At 38.6% G+C, this 22,481-nt stretch overlaps 1 protein-coding gene and 1 pseudogene across 1 annotated transcript in view; one reads left to right on the forward strand and one right to left on the reverse strand.

Moving 5' to 3' along the window:
* Positions 1-1,237: 1,237 nt before the first annotated feature.
* LOC138386624 (uncharacterized protein C9orf85 homolog pseudogene) lies at positions 1,238-1,700 on the reverse strand (annotated as a pseudogene).
* Positions 1,701-3,808: 2,108 nt separating this feature from the next.
* The window catches only part of GK5 (glycerol kinase 5), a 64,616-nt gene continuing 45,943 nt past the window's right edge, over positions 3,809-22,481 (forward strand). The window contains exons 1-3 of the mRNA XM_069473146.1: positions 3,809-4,089; positions 12,928-13,021; positions 15,067-15,142. Of these exons, the coding sequence (XP_069329247.1) occupies positions 3,928-4,089; positions 12,928-13,021; positions 15,067-15,142 (332 nt within the window). The 5' untranslated portion in view covers positions 3,809-3,927. The remainder of the gene's footprint in view (positions 4,090-12,927; positions 13,022-15,066; positions 15,143-22,481) is intronic.

A 22,481-nucleotide genomic window follows, 5' to 3' on the forward strand; every position in this document is an offset into this window, starting at 1 on the left:
CAAAAAGGATAACAAAGGAAGTGTCAGGTTCAAGAAGCCCAAGAAATATCACTCTGAGAAATATGCTAAATATTTTTTTTCCCTAATCCCACAAATTTTATAATAATGAAAAAAGGAGACACAAAATAGCATGTACAGTATAAATTTGTTCATACAAAGTTCAAAACTAGTATCTGTCACTTATTTTCCAATGGTTCAGCAAATAAAATATACATGCATATCCATCTATTGAGATATAAAGAAAATGTGGTCAAATGTTAACAATTGAAAATCTAGGTGAAGAATTTGCAAAGGTTCACTGAACTATTTTGCTACTTTTCTGTAGGTTTGAGATTTATCAAAATAAAAAAATAGGAAAGGGTTCAAAAATCTGACATAGCTAACTTATATTATTTAGTAGTACAAACAGAGGTGGTAAAAAGATAAAGAATGCAATTATTAAAATTCAGAATAGTGGCAACTTGGGAAGAAGGATGAACTTTTGCCGAGAGAGCGCTGTGGGAAGTTTCCGATGCTGGCAGTTTCTTCACTTGGGTGTAAATGGACAAATTTTCCTTTCACATTATTTATTAAACTATATGTATAAATTCTATGCAGTTTTTCAGTATGAATATTTTGCAAAAGAAAAAAGGTAAAAACAATGTAATAAGGTATATAAAAATACTTTCAAAGAAAAATTGCTATATGATACTGTCAAAGAAAAATTGCTATACACTTGTTAAACATTATTATAAAAATAAACTAAACTACTTTTGCTTTGTAACAAGCAGATGTAAGTAAGGGGACTTTGGCCATGCGAGTTGTTTATTTGAGAACACTCTATCAAAAGGTACTTCCTGAGGACCAATTTTTAAGGCTAGCAATAAAAAAATGTCATCTTACTTTTACATGAGATAGTTCTTATATAACCATCAATTCTGAATCATGTTTAGCTTGATATTAGATGATACATTCTTCTAAATAACTCCCATGAACTGCAGTATGACACCCCAATATTCATTTTGGCAGATATTCTAGCATATGCAACTTAAAAATTTGTTATAAGAAAACTCTGGCTGAAAGTTTTATAATTGTTCAAATATCATGCACAATTTATATTGTTTATGTATAAATTTGCCTTCTTTTATAGCTTTTTCTGACTTGATCATTAGCACTTCACAGTATTTTTTGTGAAACACTCAAAGTTAAAAGTTGGTCAGAATTTCACATTCTGAAACTGACTTTTAATATAGTGATATTAATTCACTTGATTGTTATGTTCTGTATCCTCTAAATCAATATCAAAATCTAAATCATCATCACTTTCTTCATTCCTTCTGCAGCTTCTTCTATGGTTGGAACTTTATTTCCAATATTTTCTGTTTTTTCTGGTTCTTTATTAAATGGAATAACAATGTCTTCTGTCCACATTTTGCACAAACTTCAAGTTCATAGGCACATGGTTTACACATTATGTGATAAGAATCTTTCACTCTCCTTTGTAAACATTTAACATATTTTTTAGGTTTTGATAATGCTTTGTATTTGCTGTATTTTAAACGCCATTCAAGAACTTTACAGTGCTGACATACTTCATCAGGAAGTTTTGCATTAATTTTCTGGGTCTGAATACTCTTATCAAACTTGTGATTTTTGAAGCTAAACGTATTCTGGTGCTTCTGAGGCCTGGAGCGAGCCACGTTGTCTTTCTGGGAACTCATAGCCGAAACCACAGCCACCCCATGCCAAGTGCAGGGAAAAAAAAATTATGCTAAATATTAACATCAGGTAAAACAATTTTCTCTGTTGTGAATGGGGGACCGATATGGTTGTTTTTATGTCTCAACTTGGCTACGCTAGTTAGGCACATTGTGTGCATGCCCCGCTGTTTGGTCAAACACTGGTCTAGGTGTTGCTGTGAAGGTATTTTTTTACATGTGCCTAACATTTAAATCTGCTTGAGTAAAGCAGATTACCCTCCATAAATATGGGTGAGCATCATCCAATAGGTTTCAAGCCTTAAGAGCAAAGACTAAGGTTTCTCAAAGAAGGAATTCTCCTCAAAACTGCAACACAGAAACCCTGCCTGAGTTTCCAGCCTACTACCCTTCCCTGCAAATTTCCAAGCCTTGCAATCCCCCACAAAGATGTGAACCAATTCCTTAAAATAAATCTCTTTCTCTCTGGCTCTATCCTATTGGTTCTACTCCTCTGGAGAACCCTGACCAGTACGGGACTCATTAGTCATTTATTCCAAATTACAATAATGGGAATTAACACACACACACACACACACACACACACACCCCTCTACCTGACCAAAATGCTCAGCACTGGCAAAGGCAGTCCTGAGGCCATTTGGAACAAATGAGTACTGCTGGACAGGGACGGGATACAAAGAGAAAAAACATACTCTTCCAGGTGTATATTCCAAGCTTCAAGTTACATGGCCAAAAAACCAATGTAGTCAAATTGGCTGAAAGCAAGTTGGTTAACAGGACCATTTGACCAAAAGAATGATTTGATTCAAAATGAATAAAATCCTTTACTTTTTAATTGATATACTACTTTGCACTGTTAAACATTTCACAAAAACATATATCCATATTGCTTTGATAATTTTATAAAAAGAAGATAACGAATATTTTCAGGCACTGCCTTTACACTAGTGCTGGTGGCAGTGGAGAGGTGGGGGGAGCAGGCATTACCACCTCTTCACTCTCTGCAGATCAGGACCCTCCCCTGGGAAGGCCAGTGAGCCAGAGGCTGGTGAACCTGAGCCACAAGAATCTTGAAATTTCCACAGGCCCCCTTCTTGCCCCTTTGTGCCAAGTGCCAGGAAGAGCCCATTCCCTGTGGGCAGCAACAAAAGGTAAAGGGCCTCTGTGAGGCTTTCAGATTTCCAAAACAGCACCTGCTGGGGTGGAGTGTGATGTCAAAACAGCCACCCTAACCTTTCTCCTTTCTTTCTTACCAGAGGGTTGGGGAAGGCCTTGGTCCTTGTGAAGGTCTTGCTGGTTGTGTCCTATTTCATTTAGCAAATATTGATTTGTACTATATTTGCAAACTTTGCCAGGTTTTATGGAGAGAGAAGTCTTTGGGAACTCTCAGTGTATTAATAAATACTCTTGGCTGAATTTTGAATTTTTCATGTCATTTTCTTTTTATTTCATTTTTAAAAAATACTGCTTTATTTCATCTCACTCTAACATAGTGGATGTGCATTTTTGCAACACTGAATAAAATTGCACCCCACATGTCAACAAAAAACAAAAAACAACAAAAAACCAAACCACATATGGCAGCCACCTCTATAAATGTTTTAAGCTTTGAAAGATTCTGCATGAAGGCACAGACACAGCTTAGTTTGCCACAGTTACTCAGAAGTTAAATAAAAATTCCTCCAGCCCTCAAGTCATAATCACAGGTAAGTTAATAAATGTGCATTATGTTGATCTTAAACTTTTGGAGATTTTTATATAAACTAGCCTATCCATTTTCTCCTCATAACTAGCATATGGGGTAGCTATTTTTCTTAATAGAGATCCCTAAAATGTAGCCAGGGTTAAAAGAAACGCAGACGCTCAGAAAGCTAGGAGATGTGAGAGACGTAACTAGAATTACGGGCCAAGTCAATTTTAAGCGCGAGGGGCATTTGCAGACCTAGGCAGGCCTGGCGGAACCGCGGACCGGCGCCCCAGAAAACCCCCGCTAAGCGCGCTCGGCTCCACCCGCCCCGCGCGGCAGTCTGCGTGACGTCACGGCGCCGGGGCGGGGCCCGCGGCAGGGCCGGCCGCACCCGGATCTCGCGGAGGCTCCGGGACGGGGAGGGGCGGCGGCCCGGCGGGGCTCGCTGGGCCCTTAAGGTGCCCCGGGCACCTGAGGTGGCCGCCTTCACAGCGCGCCGGCTCGGTACGAGGCTGCGGCCAGTAGGCGTGCAGGGTCGGGATGTCGGGGCTGCCTACCGACCTGGAGCAGGGGCGCCCGGAGCAGAGCGCACGGGACCCGAGGCGCGCTGGCTTCGTGCTGGGGCTGGACGTGGGCAGCTCTGTGATCCGCTGCCACGTCTATGACCTAGAAGCGCAGATCCGTGGCTCCTGCACGCAGAAGGTGACTGGGGAGCGGGGTTGGGACGCGGGTCTGGGTCTCGCAGGGCACCCGAGATCCGTGGCGGGAGGCGAGCAGGCGGTCCGTCCCCCGCGGCTTGAGCGCGGCCACCTGCGGCACCGGCGAGCCCTAGGTCCTGAGTGGCGCGCGAGGACGGGTCAGACGCTCTGCACTCCTTCCCTGGCCCGGGCTGAACCCTGTGCGCCCTTCCTGCCCAGGCTGAGGGCACCAGAGGCCCGGTGCGGGGCCCGGGCCGCTCGCTTGCTTGCTTCACCAGGGGATCCACCTCTGACATTACCTGGGTGGGCCTGAGGTGACTCCCAGGACAGGACTGAGCAGGCTGGGCGTATCCAGCTAGAACGTGATTTGTGACTTGCTTAGTTTTTCCTTCACTTCCTTAATAGACCGCCAACCCCTTTATTTACGTTTTAATTTTTCACGTTCTGATAGAATTTAAATTTAGTGTCTGTTCTTCAGTTGTCATCATTATTAACTACTTCTCAAAGTGCTGGTTCCCGAAATGAGCACCTGATTTTTATGGATATTGGAGGTATTGGGCAAGTTTTGAATGTTGTGTTATCTTTTCTTCTTTACATCTTTGAGAATTCATAAAAGTATCTTTTTTCTGGTTTGAGAAACGTACCAAGTCATTAATTGATTTTTAGTGAAGCATTGAACTGTTGATAATGTTGGTCAGCGACCAACAAATTGGTATTTTTCTGTTCTCACTTCAATGAAGCGTTGATATCTACACAATTGTCAACGCACAAAAATAACGTTTATTGGATATGGTGTTCTTATTTACTCCTGTTTCCAGTACCAACATCTTTTTATGTTAGAAGTGGGGGGGATATGTTATGTTAGAGGGAGGACAGGAGCCATCAGTTACCCAAACTATTCCCAGCAGCACTGATCCCCCCTTTTTCTCAGTGTCGCTTTGTTCAAACCCCTTAGAGGTGTTTCTCTTCACAGCAGCTGCAGAGGAGCAGGTCAGACTAAGGTGCAAGTAAGCAATGACTGCTTTGAGCATTTGTTTTGCGGAAACATCAGATTTCCATTCAGGTTTCAGGACCAAAACAGTGAGCTGGGACTGCAGCAGCTGCCTGGTCCCTTCTCTGGCTAGCTGTGTGGGAACGCTGCCCACTGGCGTAGGGGTAGGGTCCTCTCCCTACCCCAACCTGAAAGGAGCTGAAAGGCAGACACTGTCCTTCAGCAGCTGGGTGCTTCTTGTCTTTTTATGAGTCCTTATTCCAAAGGCAATGATACTTTTTACTATCTTCTTTACAGTTCTGGACACAAAGTATTTTTGTTTTAAGCGGTGATTTTAAAAAAAGGAATTGGAATATTTGGAACCAAAGAGAGAAATAAATTATTAGAAAATGCAGAGTTTCACAGTTGCTATATAATTTGGGGCAAATCATTAGTGTTTTAAAAATGAAGTTAAGAATCTCAAAGGTGAAACACAATTGCCGTGAGTGGCAGGAAGCTAGGATGGTTTGCTTAGACTCTAAACTGTGAAGAAGGTGTCTGGAAAAAGATATGAGTAAGTAAAAATATGAAAAATCTCTGCCCTTCGAGAAGGAAGCACAGTCTTGGATTTAGCAATGCCTTTCAAATTGTGGTAGTTCATAGCAGTACTTCTTAAAGTGTGGTTCTGGGGCTGCTGGAATTAAGGTAAAGAAAACTGTGTAGAAACTTATGTGGCAATTTGGCAGAATAATTTTATGTCTATTGAATCTAATATTAAGACATTTGGGATTTTATTTTGTGTCACTTTTTTCCTAGAAACTTATTTTAATTGTCTTAAAAATTGTTGGTCCACAATGAATAGAAATTAAAAAAATAAACAAAAAAACGAGCAGCAACTGGTCCTTTACTGAAGATAGCTTGAGTTCTTTGGGAATGAGGGTATTGTTGGTCTACATTGCTACTTAGCACCTGGTTTATTACCCCACGGTGCAGAGTAGATATTGAATTGCACTTAAAGTGTTAAGAATTCATGGGGCTCTATGACTTAGACACAGAACTTGATTGTGTTTGTTTTCTCAAGTGAAAATCACACCTGTGCTAATATTATGGTAGAAAGAATGTATAATAGAAACCTAAAACCTCTTAGTGTAGTATTTGATTGATACTGCCAAATAAATAGCTTAAAAAAAAAGGAAAAGAAAAAAGAGATCATCCTTTAGAAACAAGAACAAAACAGGCTGTGAGAAGACTTTAATTTTATTTCTTGTGGCATTCATTTTTTTATGTTTAACAGCAGAAATACATTTTAAACTTTTTTCTGTAATGAATATATTTGTAAAAGTCTTTCTTATGGACTCTTAAATATTGGTATTAAATACTAGAAGAATATTCCTTGTTGGAAACCCCACATGTGAATATTTGATATTTTGCTTTTAAAAATGGAGAAAATTGATCATGTTCCCCAGTAGAACATCATGCCTTTATGAGAAACCATAAAAGATAACATCTTGGTTGGATAGGAATGTCACTAAAGCAAACAGTGGAATGTCCAATACTGTATACTCTATACATTCTTGAAAAACAGATGATCTTGTTGTTGTCTTCTTTTTAATCAACAAAAGAAATTTTCTTCTTGACTTTGATTATATTCTTGATCTAATTTTGGTTTGGTCCTCCTCCTGTAGAGTAACAGATTTCACTATTGTAACATGCTTAGAGATGGTGTGAGCTGTCCAGGTTGGTGGAGTGGTGGGAAGTTACCCTGGTGGTCCAGGGTCAAGTCTTTTTTTTTTTTTTTTTTTTAATGTATATTTTTTGTAGAGTTGAGGTCTCGATATTGCCCTGGCTGGTCTCAAACTCCTGGCCTCAAGCAATCCTCTCTCCTCAGCCTCCCAAAGTGTTGGGATTACAGGCTTGAGCCACTGTACCCCGCCCCACAGTCAAGTCTTAAAGCAGTGGGGTCCACATTGAGTTTTTTGCAATGAGGAAGTATTTGTTGTGGTTGAGCCATTGTGGTCTGTAGTCATAAAAGTCTTGCATAGAAAGGGCAGAAATATTGATTGGTGGAAGGAGAATAGACTTGTTAAATCTGTTTGTTTCTTATGAGCTCACTGGGGAATAACATTCTTTTTCCACATGCTCTTGGGTCACCTTTATTGCTCCTCACATTGTCACTGTTTTCTCAGAGTTCCTTTTTTCTTTACTTTGGCCTTCTCTTATATGTTAGAGATTTTCCTTAAATGGTGGTCTTGGTTGGTTATCTGTTCATTTTTTTTTTAGTACCATGGCTTGCCCTAGCACTTAGCTATATCTGGTATTTGCAAGTACAGAACTCTGGTACAGCCCTGCCTGAGAGTAAACCTCTTATTTTCTGCCAGGTGAGGGAGGGGCAGTGATCTGGCTGGAGGAGGGAAATTGGGGATCCTTATAAAGACTTTGAACCATTCCTATGTCCAGCCCCATCTGGCATCCCAGCCTTCAGAGGTACCTCTAATTTCCAGAGTTCCACCCTAGAATCTCTGCTTTCTGCTTATGGGCATTACTCTAATAGTTTGTTCCTATGTTCATTCATATATTCGCCTTATATTTATGGAATACTCTAGATGCTGGGGAAAAAAATAAAAGAGACGCATTCCCTGCTCTCTAGGAGCTCACATTCTGAGGGGTAGGGGTAAAGGGGATCCGACTTCGGTCTTATAGGCATTTTAAGGAAGAATAATGGTTTTACTCTGAGTGAAATGGAGGCCAGGAGTTGAGCAGAGGTGTGGTGTAATCTGAGCAGGGAGTTGAGATATCAGAATTTTCTCCTTTGTGCTAAGCCATATACCACCTGTCCACTCACTATTCATATTGAAAACTGTGTTAAAATCTAGTCTGATCCTGTTTGCTTTTCTCCTTGTCCTTGTGCATTTAAACCTTTTTAATCTTTTTCTTTTAATGGAGTCTTGAGGAATTGGAGATATACCCCTGTGTTCAAGTCTTCATTTTAAATTGAAGCCACAGATTTTTGAAACATTTCTTTCTTTTTTAAAGTTAACATAAAGTAAAATTACCTTTTTGTTTTTTGGTGTATAGTTCCATGAGTTTTAGTGCGTGTATAGCAGTAACCTATGAACTTCCCTTATGCCACCTTTTTGTAGTCACACCTTCTCCCCACACCTCACCTCTGGTAACCACTGACCTGTTCTCCATGATATAGTTTTGTCTATTTGAGGATGTCATATAAGTGGAATCATATAGTAAGTAGCCTTTTGAGATAGGCTGTTTTTCAGCGTAATGCCTTTGAGATTCATCATGTGTGTATTAAGTTCATTCCTTTTTATTCCTGAGTAGTAATCTATTATATGAATGCATCGCATTTATTCACCTGTTGAAGTACATTTAGGTTGTTTCCATTTCCGGTGATTATGCATTCAAATGCTCTACCACTGAGTGATACCCCCGGTTTGTGGTGATTATGAATAAGCTGCTATAAACATTTGTGTAAAAATTTTAATGGAAATGCAAGGTTTCATTTCTCTAGGGTAAATACCTAGGAATGGGAATGCTAGGTTGTATAGTAAGTAAATGTTTCCCCTAACAAGAAATTGCCAAACTTTTTCAGAGTGGCTGTACCATTTTGCATTCTCAACAGTAATGTATCAGAGTTCTAATTGTTCCAAATCCTCTTTAGTACTCAGTATTGTTAGTATTTTTTATTTTACTTATCTACAATGAGTTTTCAATTTTGATTTGAATTTTCCTAATGGCTAATGATGTTGAATATCTTCATGGACATATTTGCCGTCCATATATTTTCTTTGGTAAAGTGCTTGAAGTCTTTTGCCCATTTTTATTTTTTTATTTATTTTTTATTTTTAATTATTTTTTTTTTGAGACACAGTCTCGCTTTGTTGCCCAGGCTAGAGTGAGTGCTGTGGCATCAGCCTAGCTCACAGCAACCTCAAACCCCTGGGCTCAAGTTATCCTCCTGCCTCAGCCTCCCGAGTAGCTGTGACTACAGGCGAGAGCCACCACGCCTGGCTAATTTATTGTTTCTATTTTCAGTTGACTGGCTAATTTTTTTTCTATTTTTTGTAGAGACGGGATCTCGCTCTTGCTCAGGCTGGTCTTGAACTCCTGGCCTCTAGCAATCTTCCTACCTCGGCCTCCCAGAGTGTTAGGATTACAGGCGTGAGCCATTGCACCCGGCCTTGCCCATTTTTAAATGGAGTTGTTTTCTTACAGCTGAGTTTTGAGATTTCTTTATACATTTTGGATATGTCCTGCATTGGATATATGATTTGCAGATATTTTCTACCAGTCTATACTTTGTCTTTCCATTTTTTTAACAATATCTTTCACAGAGCAAATGTTTTTAACTTTAAGTCTAGTTTATCAATTTTTTGTTGTATATATTGTACTTTTGGTGTCTAAGAACTTTTTGCCTAACTCCAGTTCGCAGGGATTTCTCTCCTGTGTTTTCTTCTAGCTGTTTTATAGTTTTATGTGTTACATTTAGATTTTGATCAGTTTTGAGTTAATTTTTGTATAAGTTGCGAGGTTTATATTGAGGTTGATTTTTTATTTTCGATATGAATGTCCAATTGTTCCAACACCATTTATTGAAAAAGCCATCTTTTCTCCATTGAATTGCCTTCGTACTTTTGTTGAAAATCAATTAGTTAATGTTTGTATGGGTCTATTTCTGGACTATTTATTCTGTTCTACTGATCTATTTGTCTGTTTTTATGCCAGTAGCATGCTATTTTGAATACTGTTGCTTTATACTAAGTCTCAAAATTTGGTAGTGTGATTTCTCTAATTTTATTCTTTTTTTCCCTGTAACTTTATTCTTTTTCAATATTGTTTTGGCTATTTTACTTCTTTTGCCTTATCATATAAATTTTAGAATAATCTTGTCTATATCTACAAAAAGTCCTACTGGGATTTTGATATAGATTTCTGGGATGACAGTTCTTTTTTTAGCACTTTCAAAATGTTGAGCTGTTTCTTTCTGGCCTTAGTGAGAAATACAGAGTCATTTGAATCATTGTTCTGTATATGTAGTATGTCTGACTTGCTTTCAAACTTTTTTCTTTGTTTTTAGCTTTTAGTATTTTAATTATGGTATATCTGGATATGTAATGCTTTGGATTTATTCTGGTAGGAGTTTTCTAAGCTTCTCGAATATATGGATTTTTAAATCTTTCACTGAACTTGGGAAGCTTTTAGCACTATTACTTCCCTCAAGTAATTTTGTTCTGCGCTGGACTCTATTTTCTTCTTTGGAGACTCTGATTACACAAATATTATACGTTTTGCTATTCTCCCATATGTCCCTGAGGCTTTGATTATTTTTTTCCAATCTTTTTTTTTTCTGTAGTTCAGATTAGATAATTTCTGTTGATCTATCTTCAAGTTTATTGATTTTCTTCTATCTGTATTCTGCTATTGAGCCCATCCAGTAAGTTTTAAATTTTGATCACTGTATTTTTAAATTCTAAAATTTTCTTTTTTATGTCTCATATTTCTTTGCTGAGGCTTTCTCTATTGTCTGTCTGTCTTTCTTTCTCTCTCTCTTTCTCCTTCCTTCCTTCTCCTTCCTTCCTCCCTTCCTTTCTTTTTCTTCCTTCCTCCCTCCTTCCCTTCCTCCCTCCCTTCCCTTCCCTTCCCTTCCCTTCCCTTCCCTTCCTTCCTGCCTCCCTCCCTCCCTTCCCTTCCTTCTTTTTCTTCCCTTTCCTTTTTTTTTTCTTCTTTCCGTCTCATTCTGTCACCAGAGCTAGAGTACAGTGGTGCAATCGTAGCTCACTGTAACTTCAAACTTTTAGGCTCAAGCGATCCTCCTGCCTCAGCCTCCTGAGTCGCCAAGACTACAGTGTGCTACACCATACTGGATAATTTTTAAATTTTTTTGTGGAGACGGGGTCACACTGTGTTGCTCAAGCTGGTCTCGAACTCCTGGCCTCAAGTGATCCTCCCACCTTGGCCTCCCAGTCTTTTTTTTAAATTGTATATATTTAAAGTGTACAACATGATGTTTTGTTATCCTTACCTTGAGATATATATATAGTGAAATGATTACTACAGTTATGTTTGCTGAGATGTTTTATCTTTTATTTCGAGTATTCACTTTTACTTCTTGGAGTATTTTTATAATAGCTGCTTTAAAGTTTTATCAGATATCCCTATCATCTTGGCATTGATATATATTGGTTATCTTTTCTAATATGAGTTAAAATTTTTCTAGTTCTTCATATACCTTGTAGTTTGGGATTATATCCTGCACATTTTGAGTATTATGTTAAAAGACGCTGAGTCTTATATAAATCCTATGAAGAATGTGGATGTCTTTCTTTTAGCAGGTAATTATTGCAGTTCAGTTTGGCTACAAAGTTAGCCTTCTGTGGACTGTGGTTTCAGTATCAGTTCTGTTTTTAAAATCTTGCTAGTACTAAGATTCGGATCTGCCCTGTGTGTTTATTCAACCCAGTGGTGGTCAGTCTGGGACCTGAGTAGTAATCTACCCCTTAGTTCTGTTCTTAACATCTTTGGTATACTGTTTAGGATTACATTCACACGGGTGCAGTTTTGGGGTGAGACTAGGAGTTCATATACAGCTTTCTGTAGTATTTCCCAAGCTCCTCCCTTTCTGAAAACTTTCTGATACTTTCTGAATCGCTGAGCCACCCCTTTTGGTCCTGGCCAGAAAGCTGGGGCTTTTGTTACCCTGTTCTGCTGGGCACATCTGGGGATAGGCAGCAGGAGCACAGAGAGAGAAGACAGGCTATGGTGTTGACTTCAGCCTCTGGGAACCACAGCTCCTCTGACTAGAGAGGAAGTTTTACCTCTCTCAGTACTTTAGGTGCTTGTGGAAGCCCACTGATACCACTATTACTGCTGCAGCCACCACTGGGCAATGGCCTGTGTGCGCAAGTATGGAGACCAGGGGGAAAATAAGAAAAATGGATGATCTCTCCTATTCCCTCTGAGTGTTAGGAGTTCCCTTTCCTGTTCTCTGAGCCAAAACGGCAGAGCTTGTCCTGGAGCTTCCTTTGTGGTACTCAGTTCTGGTGTTCAGGATGCCTTGAGTCTAGGCTAGGGGATGTCAGAAGAAAAATGGACAACTCACCACCAGTTCAATGGTACTTGAATTCTATCCTACTTCCCCAGTCCATCTGCTTCCATAGACCTGGGGTCGGTCTTTGTCACCTAGGCTGGGGTACAGTGGCACAATCATAACTCACTGCAACCTTGAGCTCTTGGGCTCAAGCAACCCTCCTGCCTCGGCTTCCTGAGTAGCTTAGGACTACAGGCATGCACCACCATGCCCAGCTATTTTTTTAAGAGACAGGGTCTCAGTATGTTGCCCAGGCTGGTCTTGGGGCATCCTCCCACCTTGGCCTCCTAAAATGCTGGGATCATAGGCATGAACTACCACGCCTGGCCTCATATACTAGAATCCACAAGTAGCAGCTCTGACCATTCTGTCCAGTTTTTATATTTATATTCAGTAGGAGAGGCAGGGTGGAGTGAAATGTGCTTATTCCATTACAGTCTGAACTGGAAGTCAGAGTTTTAAAATTTATTTTTAATTTTGTAAAAGTCTGACTTTTTTATTATAAGTACACATCTTCATTGTAGAAAACTTGGAAAATAAAGGTAAAGGTAAAATAAGGGAAGCTAAAATCTTCTGTGAGCTCATGAACTACTGCTACTTTGGTGTTGATATATAATCTTTTTTAATTTCATGTATGTATTTTTTCAATTTTAACAATAAAAATTAGATAATAAATGAAATCATGTTGTTAGTTGTTTTAACAATAGTCTTAAGACCCAGATACTATTGACTTGATCTAACGTTTTTACTAAATCTTCTGTTTTCCTGAATAGGTAAAAAATCTTTACCCTCAAGCTGGCTGGGTTGAAATTGATCCTGATGTTCTTTGGCTTCAGTTTGTTACTGTAATAAAAGAAGCTGTCAAAGGTAATTGGATTTATAAAAATAACAATAGTCTTTACAGTATATTTTGTTCATATTAAGAGTTTTCCTCAGACTTCTTTAGTTTTGGTTTCCCTAAGTTAGAATTATACATAAAATATTTTATTGGGGTCACAATTTCCCAGTATTTTTCAAGGGAAATTTGTGGTTTATGGTGAACACCTTTGTCAAGGAAAGGTAACAGCAATTATGTCCTCTGGTTTGTCTGTTTTCAGCTATAATATAAATGCTCACCCTCCTTTATTCTAGGTTATGTCTGGTGCTGATTTGATTTCCTGTTGGGTACAAAATGCCAGAGGGTTATAAACAAAGTTACCATATACACTTCCTACTCTCATGAATTTACAGTTGAGTTACCTTTATTGTAAAGTAAGGTTTTTTTTCTTTTGTATTTATGTAATTTATTTATTTATTCATTTATGTTTTCTGTTTGCCACTTGATACAAAGTGCTCTCCTGGCCACAGCCATGGTCTAAAATCTTAGGTCTTTAAAAACATTTTCAATACAGCCTTGTTTAAGAACATTGCGAAAGATGACTTGTAAATGTAAATCCTAAAAGTCTTTTACTTCATTTTTTTCTGGCTAAATTGCTTCTTATCTTTTTGTTTTCAAATATTTCAAAACCTATTTAAAAAGTTGCAAGAATAGTACAGTGAACTCATGTATATCCTTCTTCTAGATTCCAGATATATTTTGCAATGTTTCCTATTTTCTACAGACTTTTTTTTTTTTCTTTTTTTGGAGACAGACTCTCACTCTGTCACCCTGGGTAGAGTGCAGTGGCATCATCTTAGCTCACTGCAACCTTAAACTCTTGGACTCATGCAATCCTCCTGCCTCAGCCTCTTGAGTAGCTAGGACTGTAGGGATACACTGCGGTGGTTCCCAGCTAATTTTTCTATTTTTAGCAGAGATGGGGTCTCGCTGTTGCTCAGGCTGGTCTTGAACTCCTGAGCTCAAGCAATCTTCCCACCTCAGCCGCCCAGGGTGCTAGGATTATAGGCATGAGCCACTGTGCTGGGCCTGTTTTTTTTCCTGAACCATTTGAGGGTTAGTTGTGACATAGCAACCTGTCACCCCTAAATACTGCAGCATTATCTCCAAAGAAAAGGAGTATTTTCCTCCATAACCACAATGCAATTATCACACTCAGGAAATTTAACATTAATATAGTACTAATTTCTAATGCGCTGTCATCAATATTCCCTCTTATCTCAGCAAAAAAAGTAACTTCTTTTTTCAATCTAGAATCCAGCCAAAGATGAGGCATTGCATTTTGCCGTCAGTCTATTTAGGCTTCTTTCATCTAGAGCATGTTCTTCATGACATTGACAGTTTTCAAATGTAAAACCCGGTTTAGTACATTGTCCCTCATTTTGGAGTTGTCTGAGTGTTTCCTCGTGATTAGATTCAGGTTAAATATTTTTGGAAGGAATGCTATAATATATAGGGGCTGATATGTTTTTTTCAGTGCTTAAATTGAAGTTATCCCAAATTTTCCTAGTATGATAAATTGATTTTAAAAGAATATCACAAAAAACACTTGAGTTACTATATTTTAAGAAAATTGGACTAAAAAAATCCAGGTTTTTATTTGTGTCCTGCCATCAGTTTGTATTGAAAATAAGATCTCAGCTTCAATAATTATACTACTTTTCCTGGGGGTTTTCCTTTATTGCCATCAACTAGCTTCTGTTATGATTGATGATTACTTAAATTAAGATCCAATCCTTTCTTATTATCAAGAAGAAATACAGTCTGACATACTTTGAGTAGTAGTTGCTTTTTTCTAACATTTAAAGCAAAAAGGGCCATTTTGTTATTAGGATATGACCATTTTTACCTTTAAGTAAAAAAATAATACAGAATCATCTTAGTAATGCTTTGTTAGCTCCAACTGCTTTATTTAGAATGCTAAACCCAGATATTTTTGTTAAAGATTGTATTGAATACTTTTTTCATACTGTAATATTGCAAAGAAAAACTTCAGTAGCTTTTAAACATGTGTTTTATCTATGTTTAATTTTAGGGGCAGGAATACAGATGAATCAAATTGTTGGTCTTGGCATTTCAACACAGAGAGCTACTTTTATTACGTGGAACAAGTAAGCACATTGTGTAATAAGCACTTTACCACTGGGCTCATGCCACAGTGAATATAGTGCTATGAATCCTGTTTGGGGAGTTTTAAATTTGTGAACTGAGAACAGTTTTACTTGGTTAAAGGATGAAAATGAACCTACCTTCTGGTTTATATGCCGTCTGCATGTCATCTGGGCTTGACTTATACAAAATAATAACAATAAAAAGACTATTGCTGTCGTTAAATTCTCCATTCCTTTCTTTTGGGTAAGTTAGCTTTTCAAATAAGCATTGATTGGAGATCTAAACAATTAGCTTATACCTCAAAAGAGTCAGGGGAACCTAACAAATTTCAGAAACATAATACTATGCTTATGGTTTATATTTGCAGTTTGCTGCACATTTAATATTTGTCTGCAGCATATGAAGCCTGTATAGATTAAACACAATTATAATGGCATAATAAATACCATAGAGTGAACACTTGTGACATTCCCAAGTTACATTATCCTTACAACAAATCTATTACTTAGGCATCATTTCTGTTTTTACAAAGAAAGAAATTGAAGCTCGGAGAAATAAGTAAGTTGTTCAAGGTCACTCAGTAAATAGAGCCAAGATTCCAAATTATCTTTTTGACTGCGAGGCGTATGTTCTTTCCACTACCCCCAAATTGCCTTCAGCATGTATTTCTGGCTTTTAAAAAAACAATGCTATAAAATGTGTCTTTGTTACTAAGCACTGGGCTCCAAAGGACATTTTGAGCTTAGGGAGTGGGGAAGAAAAGTGGGCAGAGGGAGTGGGGATGAGTCTGAAAAATACAATCAGGGTGTATTCACAAGGACTTGGCTTCTAATTCAGTATTAAGCTACAGGAAGAAGTTTGAATTTACCAATATTCCTTGATATTTGGGGTATATGATAGAAATTATAGAGAATATAAGGAGGAATGAGTTGGGTGGTGGTGGGAGCAGGAAGAAGGGAAGATGATAAAGTGTTTGGTTTTGGACTCGTGAATGTGGCAATATCCCAGAAGTGGCTGGAACATTGGTCTAATTTAGACTGAGGCACAGCCTGTCTCCTTCAGATACATACTCTTTTGCAGGGCATGATGCATCTCAGATTGAGGCGCATCTGCAGTTTCCCTGTACCTACCCCCAGTGCCTAGGGTATGGCAAATCTTAAATAGTAATATATTTTTCAGATGAAGGGAATGAATGAATTAAAGTCATCTTTGTAGATCAGGGTATCTAATCAATGGTACTCTTGACATTTTCGGCCAGATAATTCTTTGTCTTGTGGCATTGTAGATGTTTAGCAGCATCCCTGGTCTCTACTCATGAGATGTCAATAGCACCCCATTGTACTCCCCACAAATGTCTCCAGACCTTGCCAAATGTCCTCTGGGGTCAAAATAACCCCCAACTGAGAACCATTGGTGTTGAAGTCTTGAGAAATAGGTATGTTCTCTGGTAGAGATTATGTGGAGAGAAGAGATACAAGCTGAAGATTTGGACTATGGGCTTTTTCTCTATAAATTTACAGGGAGTCAGGCCAGCCTGGGCAACATAGCAAGACCCCATCTCTACAAAAAAATTAAAAAGTTAGTCAGGCATGGTGGCACATGCCTGTAGTCCCAGCTACTAGGGAGGCTGAGATAGGAGAATTGTTTGAGCCCAAGAGTTCAAGGCTGCAGTGAGCTGTGATGACACCACTACACTCTAGCCTGGGCAACAGAGCAAGACCCATCTCTACAAAACATAAATAAAATAAAATAAAAATAAAGGGAGTCAAGGAAGAAAAAGGTAACAAAACAGGACCAAGGTGAATCTGGGAAGTGGATGGTGTGAAAGAGGAGGTAGGAGAGTGTTCTCAGGGAAGGAACTGATTGGATGTGTCACGTTTGATTGGATCTGGAGATTAGGTCATTGGCCCCAGAGATTGCTTTCATCAGGACCTGGCTACCATATCATTCATGACAAGAAAGTAAAAATATTAGGAAGCAAAGTTTCTGTGTGACACTAGGACCATACCTCATTTTTAGAAGGAATAGAAGTTAGATTCTAAGACAGTTCACTTCCCTTACTGGTATTGCTCGTGGTGTACAGGGATAAGATTTCTTCCTCAAACAATTAACTGTGAGTTTACTTTCTTGGCTGCCCTTTTTTCTTTTTTGAAATGTCTGTCTGTATCCTTTCGTGAGTTTTGGAGGCATTCCTTGCTTGTAGAAACTGAAATACTGGGTATTTTTTGAAAAAACATGTAAGACTTTGTGCTTCTTTTACCTTAAAATAGAGGAGCCTTCTTACGCTCATTGGCCCACTTGAGCCACTTTGGTGTATATTTAATGCTGGCAGATTCTACAACAAGCTCCCGGAAAAACAGCTGGGACACAACATAGGAGGCACAGCTCAGGGCCAGTGGGAAGTACTTCCTGCTCATTTGTGAGAGAAAAAGAGAAACAGACTGGACTCTGGAAACAGTGTATTGTTCCTTCTAGTCCCAGCCAGCACCTCCTCCTCCCTGCACATTGTTTTTTCCTCTTGTGTCCATGGTGCGTTTCTGTCGTTTTTCTTAACAGTTACTGTCAGGAAGGCTAAAACTTTAAACTTTCTGTTTTTCTCTCTGTCTTTGTCCCCACCTGTACCTCCGCTCTCAACAAACCAGGACCGAAAAACTCAGTTTTTATTAACTTTTCTCAGCCCTCAAATTTTTTTCATATTCTTAGGTTAACTTTTTTTCCAGTATATTTAATTGGTGATGTGTTTAGCTTGCTTTCTAAAAGAACTCTAAATGGCATCTCCTCCATTTTGGTTCTTTTAAATTCCTTTTGTTCTAAAACATCATAAGCTGTTTTGTTTCTTCAGTTACTGTGTCTCTCAGGGAGATTTCTGCCAATTAAGCTCACATCAGGGTGTGTGCCAGTTAGCAACATAAACTATGAGTCTCAGGAACCCGGGTTCACTCAGTAACTGAGAGCTCACAGCAAGCGATGTACTGTTCTGGTTGCTGAACTGAATATAAAGATCGGTAAGAATACTAGCCCTCAGGGAATTTCCCGTCTCCTTATACAAGTATATAAACCATTCTGTGTTCCCATAGCACCAAGTATATTTTTTAATGTGGTATTTGTTACTTATGTTAGTGGTTCTTACCAATTACTTATGACAAAATATATTAAGAGCCACAGAATGGTATAAAGTATTAGAGGAGTTTGAGATAATTTATTCACAATATTATCATTTATGCTTCTCCTTTATTTCTCCTTTTATTGTTGATAGAGATAAAATAAACCTAAATCAATGCTGAGTGAATATTGGAATATATGCCACTACTTGAGATCAGCATTCTTTGAGATTAGATTGTCTTGTACTGTGTTATGAATTAATGATGCCACTTTCATCTTGTGATTTTTCCCCCTCTCTTTGCTCTTCAGTCACACTAGCTTTTCAGTCCCTCTAACATATGCTTCATCCTGCGATAGGACCTTTGAACATATAGCACATTTTGTCAGGAATATTTACTTCCCTTATTCCTATTCATCCTTCAGAGCTCAATTCCATTGTCACTTCTTAAAAAGCCCTTTCTGAGCTCCAGACAGGGGCTCCCTGTTAAATAGACTTATGACACCCTGTATTTCTCCTTTGTAGGACTTATTCCTATTGTATGTAAACAACTGAATAATTGATAATTTGTTTGAATTTCCCTGGCAAAAAGTGTATATATACATATTTTTCTTTTTCTTTTTCTTTTTCTTTTTTTTTTTTTTTTTTTTTTTTTGAAATAGAGTCTCACTCTCTTGCCCTAGGTAGAGTGCAGTGGCATGATCATAGCTCACTGCAACCTCAAACTCTTGGGCTCAAGTGATCCTCCTGCCTGAACCTCCCAAGTAGCTGGGACTACAGGTGTGCACCACCACACCTGGCTAATTTTTCTATTTTTGTTTAGAGAGGACTTTCACTATGTTGCTCAGGCTGGTCTCGAGCTCCTGGTCTCGAGCAGTCCTGTCACCTCGGCCTCCAAGAGTGCTAGGATTACAGGCATAAGCCACCTCACCAGTCCAGAAAGTATATTTATATGGGCAAAGGTGCCATGTATCTCTATTCATAGCTCTGTCCCCAACTCCTGGTACACATAGCGTTACGTATATTTGCTGAAACCAATGATTGAATATTAGATTTAAATGTGTAAGTATATGCCTTTATAGAATGGTTCCAAAGAATTATATATCAATAGATTTCATTTTCGTCAAACACAATCTGATTTTTGACAAGGGTACAAAGACTAGTCGATAGAGAAAGAATAACCTTTTCAATAAATGGTGCCAGAAAAACTGGATATTCATATGCAAAATAATTTAGTTGGACTCTTATCTGACACCATATACAAAAAAAATGGATCAAAGATCTAAATTTAAAAGCTACAACAAAAAAACTCTTAGAAGAAAATGGGAAGATCTTCACAAGTGTGGATTTGGCAGTGATTCCTCAAATGACATAAAAACCACAGCCAAGGCTGGGCACTGTGGCTCACGTCTGTAATCCCTGCACTCTGGGAGGCTGAGGTGGGAGGATCGCTTCAGGTCAGAGTTCGAGACCAGCGTGAGCTGGAACGAGACCCTGTCTCTACAAAAAACATAAAAATTATCTGGGTGTGGTGACATGAGCCTGTAGTACCAGCTACTTGGGAGGCTAAGGCGGAAAGGATTGCTTGAGCCCGGGAGTTTGGAGTTGCAGTAAGCTATGATGATGCTACTGCACTTTAGCCTGTATGACAGAGCGAGAGTTTGTCTCAAAAACAAAAAACAAGAAAACAAAAACAAAAAAACCACAGCCAACAAAAGAAAAACTAGATAAACTGGACTTCATCAAAATTTTAAACTTTTGTGGATCAAAGGACACTATGTTTTCATGAATTTATGATGGCTAATTTTTAAGTTTCTTGACTGTTGGAACTCTCCAAAGTAGAAAAATTATGCTAAGTTTAATCATACATAATATGAAATAAAACCATGTTAAAATTATTTTGACATAGTATGAAATTTGTGTTTTTGAAATGTCTGAAAAAATTTATAGTTGCTGATATTAAATCTCCAGTTAGACTTCTTTTTTTTTTTTTTTTGAGACAGAGTCTCACTCTGTTGCCCAGGCTAGAGTGAGTGCCGTGGCGTCAGCCTAGCTCACAGCAACCTCAAACTCCTGAGCTCAAGTGATCTTCCTGTCTCAGCCTCCCGAGTAGCTGGGACTACAGGCATGCGCCACCATGCCCGGCTAGTTTTTTTTCTATATATATTTTTAGCTGTCCATATAATTTCTTTCTATTTTTAGTAGAGATGGGGTCTCGCTCTTGCTCAGGCTGGTCTCGAACTTCTGAGCTCAAACGATCCGCCCACCTCGGCCTCCCAGAGTGCTAGGATTACAGGCGTGAGCCACCGCGCCCGGCCTTTCCAGTTAGACTTCTTAAAACCCAGTGCAGCATGTAATATGGAAGGTATATGTCTTGGTATGTTTGGTTTATAATTTAAGTTAAGGACTAAAATAATAGGTGAGTCACTTCTCTGATTTGTACTAATGCTAATCATGACTGTTTAGATTTTGAAAGGAAAAAGAAGTAACATGCTCATGATGTAAATGAATGCTGTTATTCCCATTAATCAAGGTGAAAAACAAGAAAAAAGGACACTATTAAAGAAAGTGAAAAGGCAACTCACAGAATGGGAGAAAGTATTTGCAAGTCTAATGTCTCATAAGGGATTAATATCCAGAATATATGAAGATTTCCTACAACTCAACAACAAACAACCAAACAACTCAATTCACAGAGGGACAAAGGACTTGAATAATACATAAATAGTCAATAAGCACATGAAAAGATGCTCAACATCATTAATCATCAGGGAAATAAAATTAAAACCCCAATGAGATAGCACTTCACACCCACTAGAATACCAATAATAAAAAAAATGGAAGATACCAAGGTTGGTGAGGATGTGGAAAAATTGGAACCCTCATACATTGCTGGTGGGAAAGTAAAATGATGCAACTGCTGTGGAAAACAGTTTGGCAGTTCCTCAAAAAGCTAAACATAGAATTACCATATGACCCAGCAATTCTACTCCTAAGTGTATACCTAAAGAAATTGAAAACAAGGAAACAGATAGTTGTACACCAGTGTTTTATAGCAGCAGTATTCACAGTAGCCAAGTGTGCATCAGTGTGTGTATGGATAAACATAATGTAGTATGTAAATACAGTGGAATATTATTCAGCCATAAAAAGGTGTAAAGTTCTAATACATGCTACAACATGGATAAATCTAAAAAACATTGTATACTCAGTGGTACAAGCCAAATATAAAAGGACAAATATTGTATGATTCCACTTATATATGATGCAACTAGAATAGGCAAATTCATAGAGACAGAAACTAGAATAGAAGTTACCAGGGATGGGGTGAAGAGGGAATGGAAAGTTATTTCTTAATTGTAACAGAGCTTCTGTTTGGGGTAATGAGAGAATTTTAAAAACAGTGGTGATGGTTATACAACATTGTGAATATAATTAATACTACTAAATTGTACACTTAAAATGGCAAACTTCAAGTTTTGTATACTTTGTCACAATTTTTTGTTGAGACAGTCTCACTCTGTCACCCAGGCTGGAGTACAGTGGTGTGATCATAGCTCACTATAGCCTCCAACTCTTGGGCTCAAGTGCCTCAGCCTCCCGAGTACCTGGGACTATAGGTGTGGCCACCACACCTAGCTAATTTTTTTTTTTTTTTTTGTAGAGACGACTTCCTATGTTGCCCAGGCTGGTCTTGAACTCCTGGCCTCAAGTTATCCTACCACTTCAGCCTCCCAAAGTTCTGGGATTAGATGCGTGAGCTACCACGCCTGGCCTACTTTGCCACAATTTTTTAAAAAAGAAAAAGTCAAGGGTCAGAGAGTGTGATGGCAAGTTGTTAGTTAAAGCGATAGACCATGGGATCCAGGAAAGTAAGTGCACCTAGAAGGGGTTGGTAGGAAGAAAAGGGAATGTTCAAGGGATTAAAGGTTGCAGTAGTTTGAAGGGGAAGCATTTAAAGAGTAAGACTGGGAGAACTGAAATAGTAGCAAGATGTGCTGACTAGTATATTGGAGTGTTATACTTTCAGAGGTAGAACGTGTAAAGGTGATGGATGTAGACTGCTTAAGTAGAGTGGGGAGTGACAGCCTTGAGCATGGTTAAATTCACACAGGAGGAGCCCTGGAGATAGGTTAGAAAGCAAGCCTGCATTGGATATTGAAGATTATTACATGTCAGTGGTTGATTTGCAGGAGTCTCAAAGGGAAAAAAAGTTTTTCTTCTGTATTTCTTAGCTC

Source organism: Eulemur rufifrons, chromosome 7, assembly GCF_041146395.1.
Source record: "Eulemur rufifrons isolate Redbay chromosome 7, OSU_ERuf_1, whole genome shotgun sequence".
NCBI classification, from domain to species: domain Eukaryota; kingdom Metazoa; phylum Chordata; class Mammalia; order Primates; family Lemuridae; genus Eulemur; species Eulemur rufifrons.